The 20,568-nt window shown below is 37.1% G+C and overlaps 1 protein-coding gene across 2 annotated transcripts in view; it reads left to right on the top strand.

Moving 5' to 3' along the window:
- Positions 1-150: 150 nt before the first annotated feature.
- Positions 151-20,568, top strand: part of LOC135582367 (urease-like) — a 20,620-nt gene continuing 202 nt past the window's right edge. Inside the window, exons 1-19 of one of the 2 annotated variants that reach the window (XM_065082262.1) lie at positions 154-795; positions 1,193-1,340; positions 2,066-2,139; positions 4,427-4,472; positions 5,458-5,563; positions 8,122-8,264; positions 9,527-9,637; positions 11,337-11,500; positions 11,586-11,964; positions 12,059-12,167; positions 12,959-13,098; positions 13,425-13,562; positions 13,642-13,733; positions 15,339-15,468; positions 15,544-15,702; positions 16,974-17,144; positions 19,396-19,530; positions 19,808-19,879; positions 20,321-20,568. The exon at positions 20,321-20,568 is cut by the window's right edge and continues 202 nt beyond it. In XM_065082262.1, coding sequence (XP_064938334.1) covers positions 698-795; positions 1,193-1,340; positions 2,066-2,139; positions 4,427-4,472; positions 5,458-5,563; positions 8,122-8,264; positions 9,527-9,637; positions 11,337-11,500; positions 11,586-11,964; positions 12,059-12,167; positions 12,959-13,098; positions 13,425-13,562; positions 13,642-13,733; positions 15,339-15,468; positions 15,544-15,702; positions 16,974-17,144; positions 19,396-19,530; positions 19,808-19,879; positions 20,321-20,542 — 2,637 coding nt within the window. In that variant the 5' untranslated portion in view covers positions 154-697 and the 3' untranslated portion in view covers positions 20,543-20,568. Of the gene's footprint in view, positions 796-1,192; positions 1,341-2,065; positions 2,140-4,426; positions 4,473-5,457; positions 5,564-8,121; positions 8,265-9,526; positions 9,638-11,336; positions 11,501-11,585; positions 11,965-12,058; positions 12,168-12,958; positions 13,099-13,424; positions 13,563-13,641; positions 13,734-15,338; positions 15,469-15,543; positions 15,703-16,973; positions 17,145-19,395; positions 19,531-19,807; positions 19,880-20,320 lie in introns of both variants that reach the window. The other variant, XM_065082263.1, reaches the window with a different exon arrangement.

Raw genomic sequence — 20,568 nt, 5'->3', positions numbered from 1 at the left:
AGGCTACTCAGAAGTGGCCACGTGTGTGAGCTTACACGCACTCGCCTATGCTGTTAGTAATATATTAAGAACGAATTCTAACAAAATAATTCATATTTTTCGAAATTTCCCGCATAGCGCTGAAAATTCCGAAATAGACCCTCTGATCGTATAAAAAGTCATTTTTGCCCCTCCGCTGGCCAAGCCGCGAGGGCCGCCGCCCCTTGACCTCGTCGGCCCAGCCGCTGCACTCCTCGCCCACGATCCTCACACGAGGCGGCGACGGCAAAGGCATGCACCCCCGCTCCTCCTTCCTCCCGTGCGGTCGACGGCGAGGGCACGCGGGCCGCCTCCCCTCCTTCCTTGCCCGCGGTCGACGGCGAAGGCTCTCCCCTTCTCGGCCGACGGTGAGGGCACGCAGCCGCCCCGTCTCCTTCCTCGCCCGCGGTTGACGACGCGCCCCTTTCCTTCCTCTCCTACGGTCGATGACGAGGGCTGTAGGCGAGGGGAGGGGGCGGGTCTATGAGCGACGGCGAGAGCCACGGGTGAGGGGATGGGGCGAGTCTAGGAATGGCGGCATAGTGATAAAATGGTCATTTAAAAAAAAAGATGCTGTTTCGAAAAATTTCATAGCTAGGGTGGTTTACGGGAAATTGAAAAAAACAGCAATTTTTCCGAGAATTGGCCGTATATAAATAAGAGACTAGTGTCGCCCTCGATGGTTTTGGTCTTCGCCCTTAATAGAGAGAGTGGGCGATATATCCCGCACAAAGCCAGCGGCCATTCGATCCGGCGAACCGCATCGAGGAGGCGAAGGTGAGCAATCTCTTCGCGATATTGCTGTAATCGAGAGGAAAGCTTCTTTTTCTTGTGTGTTCTCATGCCCTTTTGATGCGCTCGAGCGAGTTCTTCATGTTCTTAATGGTAATTGTTCGCCGCTCGAGTTGCGAACGAATCGTTGTGAGAAGCCAAGCGAAGAAGAAATCATGGTTGAAAATGTGCCGAGAAAGGGGCAGAAAACGCAGACTCAGACCGGGAAAATATCTTGGACGAGGAGAATAAGTGTGCTCACCGCTTGGTGAACCCACCTCCGATGCAATGCCAGGGATACATTTTTTGAATCCTTGATTCCATTTTTGATCGCTTTTGAGATTGTTATATCTAGAGATTTAGGATTTTAGAGTTATTTCTAATACTTGTGGATGTTCTGTAGCTGTTCGATCTCTGTCCGAGAAATGAAGTTGGTACCCAGGGAGGTGGAGAAGATAGCCCTCCACAATGCTGGGTTCCTGGCGCAGAAGCGCCTGGCTCGTGGCCTGCGTCTCAACTACACCGAAGCTGTAGCGTTGATTGCGACACAGGTGCGTTTTAACCCCATCTTGATGGCCTCATGCTCACTCAGCAACTAATCTTTGCTTGCGTCTTTCAGTTTTTGGTTTTTCATTGTAGATAATTATTTGCGCCTTTTATTGTGATGTTTGTCGATAAATTTTGTTAGTGTTTCTGTTTGAAAAATTGAACACACTTAAATTTTGTGTTGTAATGCACTGTCGATTTTTGCGACCTTCAGTAACAGAAATCAATGGTGGTCTCTTGGCCTTTCCAATGTCAGTGTTTTTAATGATACATTTTTGAGGAACTCCTGGCAGTCAACTGGTGGCAAGTTGCTCTAATCATGATTCTAGTACAGGTCCTTGTACGTAGCATAGCGTGATGTAATAATGCAACATGCAGAGCTTAATATGGTCATTATGATAAGTGACTTTTGACACTGGTATATGCATCAACACATAAGAATCTGTTCTTTTAGCTTTCTGATATGATGTTTGAATCGTGATGATTATTTTGGTCTGGGATATCTTCTATGATCTTTTTGCTTTTTATTGAGCACTTTCTTGCAATGACTTTGAATTAATGATAGTTGATGCTACTTAAACTTCTGGAGCGTTTTTGTTAGATAACCTGCCTTATCAAGAATGACTCAAAATAGTTCACTATCGTGTAGTGATGCATGAGTTTTCAAATGATACATCAAAGTCTCATAATTCAAATGATATAACTCCTGTTCTATGAACTTATCACATAGATTCTAGAATTTGTTCGTGATGGAGACAAAAAAGTTTCAGATTTAATGGACCTTGGAAAGCAGCTTTTAGGGAGGTAAGTGACTATCTGAGTTATGCTATATTTATGTAGAATCGTAGATGATGTAATCAATACAAATAGCTGCAGACAATAGTTTTTTGTTTTGCGGTTTTTGTTGGTCAAAACAGCTCTACATGATCTCATATACTTTTGTTCACAAGGATTAGTTCTGCTAAGGTGTGAGGGTATGGATCATAAAACTGATGTAGAAATGTAATCTTGCCTTTTATGTCTTACTTTTTGTGAACTCCATGGAGAAGTGAGAAATTTGTTAGTTTGGCACCATGTTTTGCCATATTTATTCTTCTTATGCCTCTTCTTGTACTTTAAAACATTTTAAACTAGAAATATGGTGCTGCAGACCGCATACTATCTCAAGATGACAAGACCTTGGCTGAAATGAGAAAGCCAAAAACGAAATCAAGTTTGGTTTTGCTTTAAAATCAAAACCACATGCTATCTCAGGTCATCTCCATTTGGGGAGCAGAAGCGCCAAATATTTTTAATTGTAATTTTGGCCCTACTTAATGGGCAAGTAATGGAATAGTTTGGTTTTGCTTAAAAAAAAAAATTCAAGGTTTACAATATTGCTTGTACTAGTCAGTACAAGCAAGTGGTTACTGGTCTGATAGTGAACTGGGATGCAGGTTAAGCAGTTTTGTTAGGTTTGGTCCAGTATAGACTACACCACTAGTAAGCTTCCCGTACTTGGGTTACTAGGCACTAGATACCCCAATACTGAACAACACTGTCATTAAGCCTATGTCTGATACCCCAATACTGAACAACATTGTCATTAAGCCTACCATCTGCATCTGGTACATTTATTCCTTTTTTTATTGATGATAATTGTCATGATTGTTTTCTCTCTTTCTTTCCTCCTCCTAGTGCTGTGGTCACTTTTTGCTCCCTACTCTATCATCATCGCCCTTCCTCTTTGCTGAGTTGTTGGTGTCTGCACCTCCGTCACGTCACTGTCATCATCATGTAGCCATTGCTATGTCCTCCTTCCATTACACGTCACCTCCTTTTCCTGACCCTTCCGCTGCCTACTCCTGCTCCTCTACCACCTCCACATCCTCTTGCCTCCTCCTCCTCCATCTCCTTCCCTGCCTCCCCTTCTTTGCCTTTTCTTCGACCTTCTCTTCCTCATCCTCCGGTTGGACCTGGGCCAGTCATTGAGCATAATGCCTACCATAAGTGCTGAAGATTTAGATGGAAGTAGATAGGTTTACGTTCACAATGCCTACCATTATGAAAATAACCTCTCCATTGTTGGGATAAGACTGTAGATTAGCACATCTCATACATTAGATTGCTTTTATAGTTTTGTTGGTTACAAGAGAATGATCTTGAGCTTGTTAACCATTATGGTTCTAAATCTTGGGTACCGGATCCATAGCAATCCATTCGTTGTTGATAGTCGTTACCGTCATAGTTTTGAATCTTGGGTACCGGATCCATACTAGTCTATGGCCGAATTGGTCCGGGCCAGTTCATACTAGCATACTGACACATGAGATATTGGTACATGGTATCAAGAAAGGGGGCAGGAGGAGGATGAGGAGATGAAAGGAGAATCCCGGTTCATGCCCGGACAAATAAATACTGATTGGTATATACTGGTCCAGATGAAATCATATCAGTAAAGCTATTCTGGTGCATTAGCTTGTGTTTCAAATTAGCTTTGGGTTTCGGCCCCCGCCCCATCTAAATGGGTAATGGGGTGGGGATGGAAGATGCAGGATGAGGAGGGGATGGGGGAAGCACTCCCCACCCCCGCCCCCGCCTCTGGCCCGTTGACATCTCTAATACTAGACATACATATGAAACATACTGAGTTGGTTACATCAACTTTTTGGGGGTTTTTTTTTTAATACACTGACCTATAAACCATAGATGATTTGTAACTATCTTAAAAGATCGTCTTTAAATATGAGGTAGTCTGATAATTATCACCTTAAATTTTAAATTAATATCTTCATTATCCTCCAGCCAGTTCCAGGGTTGCTGAATAGATACTTTTTTATCTGTTTCATTTTCTCCATCTGCTTTGGTTCTTTTTGTTTAATTTCTATTCTGTAATCGTGGAGGCATTTGACCCTACAAGTTGCACCTGCCACCAGCTGGCATGTGTATGGTATATGAAAAGGAAAGGATTAATTCTTATGTCATCCAATGTTTCTCACCGCATCTTGAAATATGCTCTTTGTTATCTTGTTGGGACTTCACTTTTGACATAGTAATACAACTGTTTCTTGCTGCCACCACCTGATTATGTTTGTCTTTGTGTGGTTATCAGGCGACAGGTTCTTCCAGCCGTTAGACATCTTTTAGATACTGTTCAGGTTATTCCTTCATATTTGTATAGTTTAAAATTTGCAGCCATGTAATTGCTATAATTGAATGTTCGTATTACTATTATTAACTTACAGAGAAAACAATCAGCAAATTGTGATTAGAAAAAAAAGAAAATATATGATGAGGTGCTCAGACCTGCAAGATTCTTGGTTAACATAGTGTACAATTTACATCTCACCTGCAGTAGTCTTGCACATGGATTTAACTTTCTATTTACTCTTAATGCTTAATTTTCTTTCCCCTCTCCTCTTCAAATTAATGGTCAGTCATATTTTGTTTTTCATCATCAGCAGAATTATCTTATTTTTCGGTATAAGTTTGTTTTTCATTGTTGTAGCTCCTTATTCAGATGATTTAATATTTATGAGAGCTGAAATAGTGGTAATTCACAATTAAAAAAATTGTTGGGTCTTGTTCGGGAAAAAAAAACTACTCCCTGTATAAGAAATACCTATTTATATGTTAGAGAAATAGTCAAAAGAATTGTATTGTGCATGTTTGCTTCACTGATGAAGGTCAAATAAGTGAAAGGTGTTGGTTTCCATTGCATGGAATGCATTTCCTATTTTCTCAAAATTAGTTTTATTTAATTCATCCTAGATATTCTTCTGGTCTGCAAAAGAACAAGGGCTAGTAGCAGATCAAGTTTTTTCATATATGTTGAGTTTTAAAATCTTTTCCACAGGTTTTTTTTGGTATTGGTGGTTTCTTGGTGATCATTAAAGCATTTTAAGTATTTGCAATGATCATCAATTGATATTTATCATTCTCCTCTTGATACCCTTCAGTCCTGACAAGTTTGAGCCTCTGCTTTCTGCTTTAATTAGACAAAATATTATGTCTATGTTATCTTCCAGCAAACTATTTTGTTTTTGGATGTTTTTAAGATTGTTTTTGTGATGATGGGCGTTTTTGTTGATTTTTTTTTCTATTACATTTTCCTGCAGTACTTGACATTTCTTCTTCTTTAAGGTTGAGGCAACATTTCCAGATGGGACAAAGTTAGTCACCATACATGATCCAATTGCAAGTGATAATGGAAATTTAGAGCTGGCATTACATGGTTCTTTCCTTCCAGGTAGAGCTCTCCAAGATTATCATCTGCTCAAACAAATGAACAAGCTAGAGACCTGCACCACTTAAATGCTTGTATTTTGTTCCATACATTTAATAGCTAAAATTTGTTGGACACATCAGCATGTGTTGGCTGGACCGTTGGCACATAATTTTTCCATAGGCCTTTCTGCTTTGGAACCTGTCTTAGATATAAAATTATAAATTATTTTTATTTACTTCGTCTGTCCTATACAAAAACTGGGTTCTTGCTGGAATGTCACCATGTTCAAAGTGTATACTGCACAGAAACGAAAAGTCTTCTCTTTTTAATATCTTATATTCATTCATCATGTCACCTTGTATTTAGCTACTCCGACTATATGAATGATGTTTTTAACTTAATCCTTGGCCTATTAAACTATTTTGGTAAGTTGAATTTTCTACTTTATGTTCTCTACAGTCTACACATTAACAAACAATATTAATCTTTGAATATCAAATCTCCTGCATTATTGGAGCAAACAGATCGTGTTTCACAGTGTTGATTTCTCATATAAGATTTATCAATGTGTTGGTACCTTTAAGGCTTAAAGTTTATACTAGGTTAACTCTATCATTATGCATACATCTATGTAACACAATAGTCTTAGGTTAACTTAAAATCTCCAGTACTTAATATAGAAGATTCAAAGTAAAAGATCCAAATCGTCATAGTTGATCCAGATTCTATTAAGGATCTCTAAGTGAAACATATGATACTCGAAGGTTTTTGCCCACCTGTCAACTCGTCCAGAAATGAGTAGTCCAAAGTTTATTGTTTCATTTAATATTTACACCACTTGATGAATCAGTAAGTAGATCTTAAATCTCATGATTTTTTTTAATATGGGGCACTTCATTTTGGATTGTCGATTTTCTATTTGGCGGTTATTGACTTGAACTGGAAACTTGCATTGTTAGGTCAACCTGAGATGAATCACACAAATGCATGTACATATATGTATATACATACATATAATAACATATAATATACATATATTATACATATAATATAAATAAATAAATAAATAATATATATATATATATATATATATATATATATATATATATATATATATATATATATATATATATATATACATCTACAGAACCTTTTTCTTGTCTCTATAATTCTTTTTGAAATGTTGTATATGTATGATATTGAGCATGGATGTACACAGGCCAGTGAAGGCACTGACTAGTTAGCAAAATTTGTAAGGATTTGAGGGTCTAACATCAACATACTTATGGAGAGCAGCAAGGGTCTCTTTTGTTGTTGTTGCCTGCCTGAGACAGGTTGTAAACATGCACACATGTTTCATTGGTTATCCATCAATGGAATGAAATAGAAGAAGATGAAAATTTGATGCTTTGTACCAGAGTCTGAGCAATAACCATGTGACAACTAAGATCCATGTTGCACTTGATGCTTTGTACCAGAGTCTGAGCAGCATAGTTATTCTTTTCCCTAGGTTTTCCAAATATATCCTAACTGTGCCAAGAGTTTTGGCGGTAAACAAAAGGGTGCTAACTGTTGGCGTGACTTGTACTGCATTATGCAATATGCCCCTTGCAAACCAGCTCAAACCTTGACTCAAACGGTGCTGAGCCAGCTCCTGCTGGTTTAGTCACTCCTTTTAGGTCAATTAGTCCAATACTGTATGTTGAATGAAGGGAAAAAAAAAACAAAACAAAAGAAAAGGTATCAAATGGGTACTGGATACTACTGGTGGGTATCCCTAATTCCCTGTGCATCGTTATGTTGGAACAATATGTGCTTCTTGGTATATATCAGCATGAATGGAACTGTCATCCTTAATGCTTGTTTTTTACCTTGTACTGCTCCTGACTGCTTAAGTGCCTCAGATCAACCCATGTAGTTGACAGTTTTTTAAACTCAAATACTGAATGGAACTCTTACCATGGAGAAGGCCTGACAGCAGCAATAAATTTGCTTCGTTGCAGCCTCGGTGTTAGGAATTGAAATCATATAAATAATCTGTTTCCATGCATGTCTTAGGTTGCTTTTATCTGACTGTACTTGATCTCTCGGATGCCAGGTGCCTCATGCAGGCATTCCTAATGCATCAAATGAAACTTCTGTTTGAGAACCTAATGGTCAAAAAGGGCATGCATTTAATTCATAACAATGATAAACATTAACCATGTATTGAGTTCATAACTAAGTCCAATTCTTCAAAGTAATTCGGGATATACGTACCCATATCTTTGTTAGTACTTGCTAAATGTGATATACATCCACTGTAGGAATCTGGGTAAGCTGATAGTCACACTGATATGACCTTACTGATCATATTCATGTTTCAGGATATTATGTTGGTCAATTTGTTCTTCTAAGCCTTTTGTTTTTTATGCATGGTAAATTGGAACACTTGAAAGAGCTACTTTGTTATTTGTTTTTTCTTTGCTGACATTTTTCCGGGCAAAGTAAAAGCAGATGTTTTAAAAACTTCCAGCTAACCTAATATGCAGAAGAAACTTTTCATTGTAAATACAGTAACTCTATTTGGATTCTTGCAGTTCCTTCAATCGACAAGTTTGTCGGGAATGAACATGACGGCTTCCCTGGTGAAATTATTGTTGGCTCTGGGAATATTGTAATAAACACTGGAAGAAGAGCTGTCACCATAACAGTCGTTAACAAAGCGGATAGGCCCATTCAGGTAAGGTTGCTCTATTCTTGGCCTTGTGCAATTAGTCTGTTTCATGTTTCACCTTTCAAAGATTAGAGACTCCGTGTCTTATGGATGGTTGACACACACCATCCCTACACTAGAGTTGACTCAAAGCAATGGCCGATATCTCATTTTCTACCATTCATATAAAACTATTTAATGATTTGTACAACCATGATAGTCACAGGTGTTCTCTGCCGAACTGCACTACTGTGTCAGTAGTGGAACGACAACCATGCAACTACTGGGAGCCTAAATCTTTCTTTTATTCTCTTGAATTGGTTTACTTCATCTTGTGACTGTACTACTACTGAAGTAACTGCACCAATATGTCAGTAGTTGAATGAGTTGGTGGAAAGATCTCATTGAGATCTGAAACATATTTGACAGCATATTGACAACATTAAATTAGATTCTGATGTTGGTGGTTTTGAAATTTGGACAGAAGATGTTGTTAAGTTTTGGTTTATATGGAAAGTTGATTTAGAATTTATTTGAAGATGACAGATTTAGTAATATTGATGATTTATGAACAAGAGAGCTGTTACACAGCACAAACTAAAGCTGATTGTCATCTGCCTTACTGCCCTGCTATGAGTTGCACCAACATAGCCATTCCAGTGACAAGAAAAAGAAAGAGATGAGGGAGAAAGAGGTGGAGCAGGAGGAGATACTCTGGAAGTGAAAACCTAGGATGCAGCCTGAGGCGAACATTCTAGCAGTAACTTTGATCATGGTGGATGCCCCTTGACAGAGCCTTTGACAACTCAGTCTCATTTGAGAACTCTCTCAAGTTCTAGTTGAAATATTCCCCATCCTTGAACGCCAATGGGATAAGCAGTCCTGAGAAGGATATATGCCATTTGTCATTTAAAAAAAAAATCTAAATCAATTACACTTAGAAAAGGATATGTGTCGCATTCCTGCATGAAAAGGATATATATGTCACCTGGTATGAGGTGCCATAGGCTGAATGGTGGTCCATGATTCGGAAGCCTATAAGGTATTTGGTATATTGCTTTGTTGTACTTGTTTACGCTCCATATATGGAGGTCTAAATAGCTATGAATTTGTTTTATGTTGTATCAATGGATACAAGGAACATAGAATACGTCATTATTGGATCAGGGTATGACATGAAACTTAGAAACTTTTAAGGTGCTTGTGGTTTATGTTGGTGTTTCTCATAATTTTCTTACATATTCTTTGTCTTATTGTTATTATACTATTTTGACACAATTCTTTTGCAGGTTGGAAGCCATTATCACTTTATTGAGGTTAACCCATACTTGATTTTTGATAGAAGAAGGGCTTATGGTATGAGATTAAACATATCAGCAGGAACTGCTACACGGTTTGAGGTTATGCCCATCAACACTTTATATATTTTAGATGAAAACTTTCTAGCTTTTGTACAACTCAATAAAACACAAAATTAAACAAATGACATATTTGGAAATCAATAGTGGCTTTGAAATTTTATTCATGAGCAATTGATACATCATTTCTGGATTATGAATGTGTAGGTACTTATTGCAAGCTTCCCTTCATATTTAACATTATCGTCATCATCATAATCAACAACAACAACAAGCCTTATTATTTGGGTTTAGCCGCATTGATCTTTTGTTCTCACCTCTTCATATTTAACATCATTTGTGTAGTTTCACATGTAGTTCAGTGGCACTTGAACATTCCTAGAGATACTGACAAACGAGGGAGGGTGCTTTGAGGAGATCTAGGGCATGCTTGGATTTACTTTTGTATTTATGGAGGTTCTTTAGATACACTTTGTTAAATTTTTCTAAAAAAGGATGAAATTCTTCATTTCTCAGGATTTACAAATCTACCAAAAAAACATTTTAAAAGCATCTGTCTAGTTGAAATTGGGTAATGTCCTTTGAATTGTACATATAATGTTTGCAGGTAAAGAGTCATTTTCCATCAGACAACAAAAGTTTATTTTGTCTAGCTTCTTTAGGTGATTGCCTGTGGAATTCTGCTTGCTTAAGAACTCTTTCTAAATTTTCATCGTTACCCTTCTATGCTAAAAGAATTTGGAAGAAAAAAATGCTGTTAGTCAATTATAGGTAGGTGTTGAAGAAAATGATCATGTTGTAATCAGATTATACATTCTTAATCCTCTCGATGGAACTGTGCTTACTTTATGAAGTTTTTCTATGGTATACGTCTGTTGTTCGGCTTGAACAGGTAGTTAGAACCTATGTTCCATTAGTGGACTGGCACAACCTGGGGTCAATATTTTGAATTTGATTCTCAGTCAATATATAGCTATTTACTGTTATCTCCTCCCAGGAATTACTGTTAAATGTCTGCATACTAATGTACAGATTATTTTCTTCACATTATTCTCAGGGGAGTCACAACATTGGCAAGACCTCATTGTATATAGTATATATATTACTTAAACATTGATACTTTTGTTCAGACTTAAGTGAAATCAGCAGTCATTATGGTTATTCATTTCTTTGATTGAAATACTGTCACTGCATTGGTATTAAAAAAATTCCAATATTTTCATGCTCTGAAAGCACTTTCATTATGACAATAGCAATCTGTTTTGTCAGTGCGCCTCTTGTTCTCCGACAGAAAGACATAGTGCTTGCAGAAGAAGCACTTTTGGTTATCATTGTGAGCTATAGAAGCCTTGAAAGTTACCTTTCTTTTCATTTTCCGTAGAAGCCAAAAAATTCTAGGTTTTACTGCTAGATATTCATATTATCAATTGAAGTTTTGAACACTAAAAGAAACACTGGTCATGCTCCCCTCACTTTGGAGCTGAAATTTTTGTTGCTGAATTTCTAGTTTTCTTTTTCACAATAGTTATCATTATTGGCAAGCCAGCTTGAGCCATGTAGCTGCACTATATGTGTACTAATTCATTGAAATATTTTAATATAATTACTTTAGGTGCCCAATTATCTGCATAGGCATTCTGCTTAGCTCCTAATGTGGTCATACTTAAAGGCTTAAAGCTTTCGTACAACCTTGTTTCTTGTGGAGCTTGACAATTTGCTTTTGGATCATAAACTTATCCAGCCGGGGGATGCCAAATATGTAACCCTTGTCAATATTGGAGGTGGCAAAGTTATCAGAGGCGGAAATGGTCTTGTAGATGGTCCAGTCAATGATTCTTATATAGAAAAGGTGATGGAAAATGTGATAGCAAAAGGCTTTGGCCATGCAGATCAGTCAGATTCCAGGTGCATGTTTGTTTTTTTTCGTTAGTCTGTCAAAGTCAACAGTATTTAGCTTGATTCCTTTTCTATATCTAATGGTTGTTGGCAGTGAAGGTGTCACCGGAACAGATTCTAACTTAACCACAGAAGTTTCTCGGGAATCCTATGCAAACATGTATGGGCCTACTACTGGGGATAAGATAAGGCTTGGTGACACTAACCTATATGCAGAAATTGAAAAGGATTTTGCAGTCTATGGCGATGAATGTGTGTTTGGAGGTGGAAAAGTTTTACGTGATGGAATGGGGCAGGCTACTGGCTATCCAACCTCTTGTTGCTTAGATACAGTTATTACGAATGCTGTAATAATTGACTACACTGGAATTTATAAAGCAGATATTGGTATCAAAGAAGGAAATATTGTTGCCATTGGGAAGGCAGGAAATCCAGATGTAATGGATTGTGTGGATGCAAACATGATTGTTGGGGTATTTCTTCTACGTTTGATGCAAGATTTATTCTTTTCAAAGCAATAACAAATCTGTTGGCTATAATGTTTGGATCTTGTATATCTCAATGCAGGTCAGTACTGAAGTTATTGCTGCAGAGGGCATGATAGTAACTGCAGGAGGCATAGATTGTCATGTCCACTTTATATGCCCTCAGTTGGTGCGGGAGGCAATATCTAGTGGTCATCACTTTTACTTGCTAAACATGATGGTTAACTAATGAGTATAATCTGCTTAGATTTCAATTAAGAAATTCAAGAATCTGGACTATGTAACGAATTTCAGTTAAATGTCGTTGAGTAGGATTTGAGAGCTTAATTACTTAGGTTGTATTTTTGTGGTGATGAGGACATAGATAATATATTTAATGGGATGCTGGATGTGCTTAAGAAATCATATACTTGAGAACCAGACCGATCTTACTACCAGGCTTCAAAAATGAAATCATGCATTTAAGAACACATTATAAAAGTATTTATGTGAATGCCAATTCATTCTATTTAATTTAAATTGAGTTATTTTATTTTTTATCATTCAGAGTTCAGCATAAGTTCTTTTACTGCATTTAGCTTTATGTTATATTTCAGATTAGTTCCATTAGCTTCATTTTGTGGCTAATATATATACTTCTCTAAGCACTGAAGAAATGTTCTAAACTGTCAGATAATACTTTCTACAAGCTGCATGGAACTTGAAGTCTTGATATCTTTTTTGAGACTTGTGGCTTCATGCATCAAAGAATGTTGCACCTTAGTTATTAATCATAATTCATATACTCTATTCAGTTCTCTCCATGCATCTTATAGTTTATCAACTGGAGCATGGCAGAGCCCTAAGTCACTGATTTTCTTTGCTGTGGATGGTAAAACAAGATGATTCTATTGTAGTTGCTGAAACTCTGGATCAGATCTTGTCAATTTTAACTACAAGTACATACCAAGTTTTTAATAGGGCAACAATGTCATATGTTTAGGTATCACAACACTAGTAGGAGGTGGTACTGGACCTGCAGATGGGACTCGGGCAACTACTTGTACACCTGCTCCATTCCAAATGCAGTTAATGCTGCAATCAACTGATGATTTGCCAATCAATATTGGCTTTACAGGGAAGGTACTAATGTTCCACCTCTAGTTCTGGTGTATCACATGCTAATGTCACTGATTGGCTGCCACTAAATTAATTCAAACCGACAATCTTTGCCTCATAAAAGAAGGATAATCACTTCTTTTTCTTCATTTTCACAGACTCCAATTTTTACCTAATATCAATGGAATCTGGAGTTGTATTATTGCTGAAGTGAATCTGAGGTTACATTGTTATAAGGAGATGTATTAATATTGCACCAACAGACACTTTATTGCTTACCCACTAGTACTATTTGTATATTCACAATGATTTGTCTAATTCTCTTTACAAACATTCTAATGGATATCCAGGGAAATAGTGCAAAACCAGAGGGGCTAGTTGAGATAATTAAGGCAGGAGCAATGGGTCTCAAGCTTCATGAAGACTGGGGAAGTACTCCTTCAGCAATTGATAACTGCTTGACAGTTGCTGATGCTTATGATATTCAAGTAACTTTCATGATACCATTCTTACGATTTCTTTGTCTTAGATGTGTATTTCTTGACATTCCTTTGAAATCTTGACCAGGTCAATATTCACACAGATACACTGAACGAGTCAGGATGTGTAGAACATACGATTGCTGCTTTCAGAGATAGGACAATACATGCATATCATAGGTAAGCTTTAAAAAGGCATTTGTAATCAGTTAAGATAAATTTTCATTTAGATTAAGTACACGTCTCTTACTTTTAAGCTATGAACATACAGCTACTTCTGTTAGTTTAGAAAGTTCTTCTCTCTCATAACTGATGTAAGAGCTTTGTAAATACAGTAAGGATGTCAGATAGAAAAGATCTGCACAAGTGAAATTGTTTTATAGATGTTAACAAACCAATTCCTAATTTATTTGAGAAAGAACAAAATGCCACCTAGTTGATGTATCAATATGCCTGCTACCTTTTAAGCAGTTCGGAATAAATTTCTTAACCTTCCCTAATCAAGCTTTCTCTTCCATTGCTACTCTATCAAATTATGTGTATGGATGATGCACTGATCATATATATGTGGCTCCCTCATGGATGGTTTCCATGAGATCAACCACAATAATTATCTGTTGGTCCCATCCATTTTAAACTATCAAATAAATTTGCCATTTCAAATGGTAGAAGTCAATGGTATAATTGGACTGAATATTTACATTAAGCAAATTGAAAATTGTATCACTTGAATGACTGCAATCTTATGGTCTATCTCTATCCTCTGACTTGCTTTCCTTCCTTGTCCAAGTGCTTATCATGAGTGGTTCCTCTTTTCTAATGAATTTTATTGGCCATAGCTCATGTTTGCTTCTAAAGTAAAAATATACAAATCTACCCTTGATCCAAAACGCCAATCGTCCTTGTTCCTTGCTTTCAGAACTGAAAGTCAAGTACCAAAATTCTTGAAGCATCAGTATCTGCCTCTCTCTTTCTCTCTCCTCTCTCTTCTCCAAGAGAAAAAAAATCTTATCAGCTCATCAAGTTTCTTGATAAATCAATTAGGAAGAAGAAAGATAAAGCAACATATGGTGAAGTGGAAGAGTTAAAACTTAAAACAACAATATTTCTTAGCATTGATCTGTGTGTGTAGAGAGGATGTGACAATTTTCATCCTTCAAATCACAGTTCAGTTTCGTTCATGAGAACTTCCAATCAGATTTTAGACAAGATTCAGACATCAACATAGGCCGAAGTGTGAGAGAAAATCATCAAGACAACAATTTAGGACTCTGGCAAAGGAAAACCTAATAGATCCATTAGAGCCCAAATGTATGATTTTTGGACTTTCAGCACCATGTTGTATGCAGTCCATTCAATTGGTTGTTTGGACTTTGGAGACTGGCTGAAAATTCCTTTGATGAATTGTAATGATAACATATTAGGATGGCAACTTTTCCTCAGTGTAACCAGAGCATTGTACTTCTAATTATGTGGCCTTCTCTAGAAGTAGAATGACATCTATTTTAACCACATTGTACCTGACTAAAACCTGATTGCAATCAGGACAATTATTTCTTTCTTGTTTCTATTTGCCTCTATCAGAAGTTGGTAAGAAACTGTGAATACCATTTCTGCCCTGATACTCATCACCTAACTTAGAACTTCTGAATGAGGCTTGGCCATTTTAGATTCATGTCACAATTGAATTCTGCCTTTGTAGCATATCACAATTTGATCCGAGGTTTGAGTTAAAGATCTCCTTGCACTTGAGTGATATGGCTATAAGACTAACCCCATTTACAGTGAAGGTGCTGGTGGTGGTCATGCTCCAGATATTATTAAAGTATGTGGTGTAAAAAATGTTTTACCTTCATCAACAAATCCAACACGCCCTTTTACTTTGAATACCGTGGATGAACACCTTGATATGCTGGTAATACATAAACTATCTATTGTTTTCATGATGTTTTACCTTATTCACATCTAAACCCCAGCTGATCTCTTGCAGTTGGTTTGTCATCATCTTGACAAAGACATCCCGGAAGATGTGGCATTCGCCGAATCTCGGATCCGTGCTGAAACAATTGCTGCAGAAGACATTTTGCATGATATGGGAGCTATCAGTGTCATTTCTTCTGATTCACAAGCTATGGGTCGTGTTGGAGAGGTCCTTTAATATCCCTTAACTTCAATTTCTGAGCAAGGATTGTCTTATTTTTTGTCTTGTCCTGTGCTGATTGGCAGCTGATGCAGCATCTGTTGTTACCAAGTGCCAGTTCCATGTCAACACATGCATACTGGTGGATTAATGATGACATACATAAATATACATGGAGGCAAATGACAAAGGGACTCATTAACTGTTGAAATGCCCATAGTTAGTAGCAACCTCCAAGAAAGCCAAAGCTTCCATTAAAACATCATAAGATCATTATAGGGGGCTATTGCTGCTGGTACTAGTTGACTTTATCAGTGCCAAGTGGCATGACCATAGATAATCCTAAAGTATGCTGAAAATATCTGGTTAATGGTATTCCATATAGGTGAGGAGAAAGTATTACACGCTGAGAAAAAGATAAAACACATGCTTAATAATGTGTATATAGTCCTATATCATCTCAAAGATCTCCAGACTTAATTGAACATTGTTATTAGCAAACTCCAAATTTCTTACTTGAAAATGCTGCTGAGGAAGTCTTTCAAGTACAATGATTGAATTTTGAACTCCAAGACTATGCACTTTGAAGCCCATGATAGGAAAGGATATTAAAACTATGCACTTTTCGAGGATAACTCCCGGCAGTGCATATACTACTAAGTTCTATCTCATCTCCAATAGTATAAATATAGCAATTCACAAATTTTCTGCTGAATAGCAGCATGTAGAATAGAGGAGAAATAATCTGACAGTGCAAACTGGAGGTTTCCAACCTAGAAAAGCTAATTGTACAACTTATAGAATATCTCATGTCAGTGACGTTACTGACATAAGCACACTGTATGTGCAGGGTGGTCCTTACTCATTACAGGTTTTGTGCACACACTGGCATTTGATGAAATTGCATGTCGTATATAAATCTCATATAAATTAGATTCTGTACTCAAGGTTTATACAACCATATGATTCTACTTACTGCTGAAAATTTACTCAAGTAGTTTGACTTATGCCTGGATAATAGAATGAGCAATGGCTATCAATTTTTTTAAAAAAACTTGAGAGATCATTTGTTGCTTATTAGAAACCAAAGATATATATTCTATCAATGAATTCCAATTATGTAAAACCAGTATATTTATGGCCTATGAGCTCATGTTTCTTTGGCTTATAAAATATTGTTGCAGTACAATAAAGGAAACAACCTAGGCACCATATTCCTTTGGTAATTTTGGTACTGCTTTAGGGTTCTTTCAGTCTTAAAAGTTCTATTAATTTGGTAGGTGATTACCCGGACATGGCAAACTGCTCACAAAATGAAGAAGCAGAGAGGTAGAACACTTGAACCCAGTGGATGTGACAATGACAATTTCCGGATTAAGCGATACATTGCAAAGTACACCATCAATCCAGCTATAGTTAATGGCATTTCACATTGTATTGGTTCTCTGGAGGTATGCCTTCTTCGTTTTTTTATATTGGATTTTGAGTGATAATATGGGGCATGTGGGTTATGGATTTGTCTTGAACATCTTCAAATTACATTAACTAAAAATATATGGATATGGAATTCAAGTGAATTGGACTATTGTGTATGCTTGTTGATAGCAAGGACTAATAATATCTACTGTTTTGCTTTCCTACATGCCATGTGGTTTATGATTGTGTTGTGAACATCCTTAGTTTCAGATAACATAAGATAAATAATGTCAAAATTAAATTACACTTTAATGTACTTTTATTGATTGAGAATAACTATTCTTAAAGCATTGTAACTTTGAAAAGATTATTTGTTCTAGGAATGTTATGTTGTAGAATCTTATTATGCAGTGTTCTTAGTAACAGCAGGATCGAGAAAATGGCTGAAAACCGAACTGCCATGTACACCATATTTTATACAACTAACTGTATTGGTATATCCAGATATACCAACCACCCTGTGCGGGATGGTTTTTTTTCAATTATATTTAGTTAGTCAAGTTGGCAGAACTTCTCCTTCCATATTATTCATCTAGAACTCACCAGTTTTTAGGGATCCTGGTTTGACTGCATTAAGTCATTAGCTAATCATGATCATCATGAAAATTCTGCCTTATTGTGTAACCTGCATCCTGAAAATCCTTTTGAAAAAGAAAGAAAAACATTTCATTTTATAACTAAAGAAAATAATTAGGAAGCAGAGGTGTCTGCTGGATTTTGCAGCATTGTGCTTGTTTTCTTTTGTGTTTGGGCTCAAAAAATGATCTTTTATATCCACTTCTTTGTTAATTTGTGAAAATTCTGAAAATTTCCACTCATTGGCATGACCTGGAGATTTTAGTGTTAGTTACATGTGTAAGGGCTTCATACTTTGACATTCTCGAAACCTTATTTTTGTTGAAGTGCCATGCAGTAGATTTATTTTGCAAAGAGTAGGTGGTAAAGACAGGATTCGAGCTTAGGATCGTGTACTAAACTATCAAAGTCTTTACTAGCCGGGCTAGTTGACACCTTCAAAAATCCTTGTTTTGCTTGAGGTGCCATGCAGTGGATTGCCTCTTTGTTAGAGAATACGCCACTAAGAAGGATATTGTGGGAATCTTCGAAAATAGTTCAAACCAAGATTTAAAATCTTGGTTCAATGCCAATACCAATTAGTGGTTATACTGGTAAGTTACTACTATGGATTGATGCACTAACACTGGGTACATTTTGGTTCCACTCAGACCACATGGAGAGTGAGAGGGGAGGGGAGGAGAGGAGAGAAGTAAAAGAGGAGGAAGAGAGGTGGAGAACTAGTGGAGAAGGAGAAGATCAAGGAGGTAGTGGTGGCAAAGGTAGAGGATGAAGATGAGGAGGGGGAGTAGGTGGTAGTGACATCGACGAGGAGGAGGAATAGGTAGTGAGTGACGTAACAAAGCAGGGATGAGGCAGCAGTTATGCTGTAGGGAGGAAGAGAAGGTGGATAGGAGAGAGAGTGCATGTGAGAAGGAGAAGAAAAAAAAAAAAAGATAAGAGGAAAAAGCAAGAGGCAAATGAGGAGTGGGAGAAAGTGGCAGTGATCCATACAGGACGCTGTAGGTGGTGGCGGCAGGGTGGAGGATAAGGCCACGGTGATGCAATCGGTAAGGTGAGGGGTGAGAGTGCATGAGAGAAAGAAAAGAGAAAAAAGGATAGCAAACAGGGCAGTCTTAGTTCTGAACTAAGATTGTACTTAAAAGTTAAAGCTACCGGGAATATGTACTGAATCAATTCTACAATAGATGTTAAGTGTGTTTGACCAAAAAAAGTCCTTTATTATATCCTTTTTCTAACCGTAACTTTCTTTTGTTTTGATGTCTTAAAGATTGATTTTATATTTTTAAGATTTCTAATTTAAATGCTTTTTGACAAATAAAAACACAAATCTTTAGAAAGTGTTTCAATGATATTTAGATGATACAGTTTGAGAATTTATTTTTGAGGAAAATCAATTTTTTGGATGACCGCTTTTACTGTCTTATAGTTTTCCTGCTTGTTAAACTTTACTGAAGATCTGTGTCCTCATGTAAGTCTATGCTGAAGAGGTAAACCTAAGAAATAATTGGGAGCATGCAGAAGCATATAAATAATGCTGAACATGTTGGAATATCTAATGTGTTCTCTAAGAAGTTCCTCATAAGTTAATACAAAAGTTTTAGCTTTGTTATCTCATATGCAATACAATCTTAACCCTTATCTGGACAGGCTGGAAAATTTGCTGATCTTGTTATCTGGAAACCTTCTTTCTTTGGTGTTAAACCTGAAATGGTAATTAAAGGTGGTGTGATTGCATGGGCTAATATGGGTGATCCAAATGCTAGCATTCCTACACCAGAACCGGTATTTCTTCTTTTCCATGATTTGGTTTTATCTCATCGGCAAGCTTCATTTAGTCAAATCCTCTATGAGCTATACTGGTTGCCATACGTTTTTTTTTCCTATGGTTCTGAATTGACTTCTTGATGTGGAAAAAGATAAGTCAGATATTTGTTTCTTCTGATGACTAGAATGTCATAATTTGACTCTGACATTGGTGATCAGTTGTCATTTGATTTGTCATTCCATTACAGCTTCTGTATCTGTGTTCCTAAAAGAGGTAGTGCAAATGTGTATACAGGTTATGATGAGGCCTATGTTTGGTGCATTTGGCAAAGCAGCAAGCTCCAACTCTATTGCTTTTGTGAGCAAGGTAATTCTTCTTTTTCAGGACAAATTATGTTGTAGCACTATATATGCATACTAAATTAATGACGAAAGGAAGCTAAACTTAATACACCTCATGTCTTTAAGGTAGAGTTAATGGCTATAAAATTCTGCTGAAGTACTTTGATAAGCCATGCAAGTCTTTGAAACTTTGTCAAATAAACAAACCTTCCAGACTTCTGTGTCAGAAGGTGATTTGTAATGCTCAATTGTTTGCTATCATCTTAATTTAGAAAGATTAAGTCAATAGAGGAGGTTACAGGATTTCCAGAATCATTATAATGCAGAATATCATTAAAAAACTATGTTTGGTGTCTGCAACGTTGCCAAAGTAAAAACAGGACTTGATCTGTTAGGTTAATCAAATATATTATTAACAAAATCTGTGCATGACAGCGTCCGATCTTGACTTTGCTATCAATTCCAGGTTGCGAAAGATGCAGGCATTGCGAACCAGTATGGGCTGAAGAAGCTGACGAAGGCTGTTGGTAACGTTCGTGGCCTCACAAAACTTGACATGAAGCTCAATGACGCATTGCCTGAGATAAATGTGGACCCAGAGTCTTACAAAGTGACAGCTGATGGTGAAGTTCTCAAATGTGATTCAGCAACCTCCGTTCCCTTGTCACGGAATTATTTCCTCTTCTAGGCTTCTCCTTAATGCACCAGTTCAGA

Source organism: Musa acuminata, chromosome BXJ1-9 (assembly GCF_036884655.1).
Source record: "Musa acuminata AAA Group cultivar baxijiao chromosome BXJ1-9, Cavendish_Baxijiao_AAA, whole genome shotgun sequence".
Classification (NCBI taxonomy): Eukaryota; Viridiplantae; Streptophyta; class Magnoliopsida; order Zingiberales; family Musaceae; genus Musa; species Musa acuminata.
The sequence above is the reverse complement of the archived record's forward strand: the minus strand, read 5'-3'. Positions and strand labels throughout refer to the sequence as shown.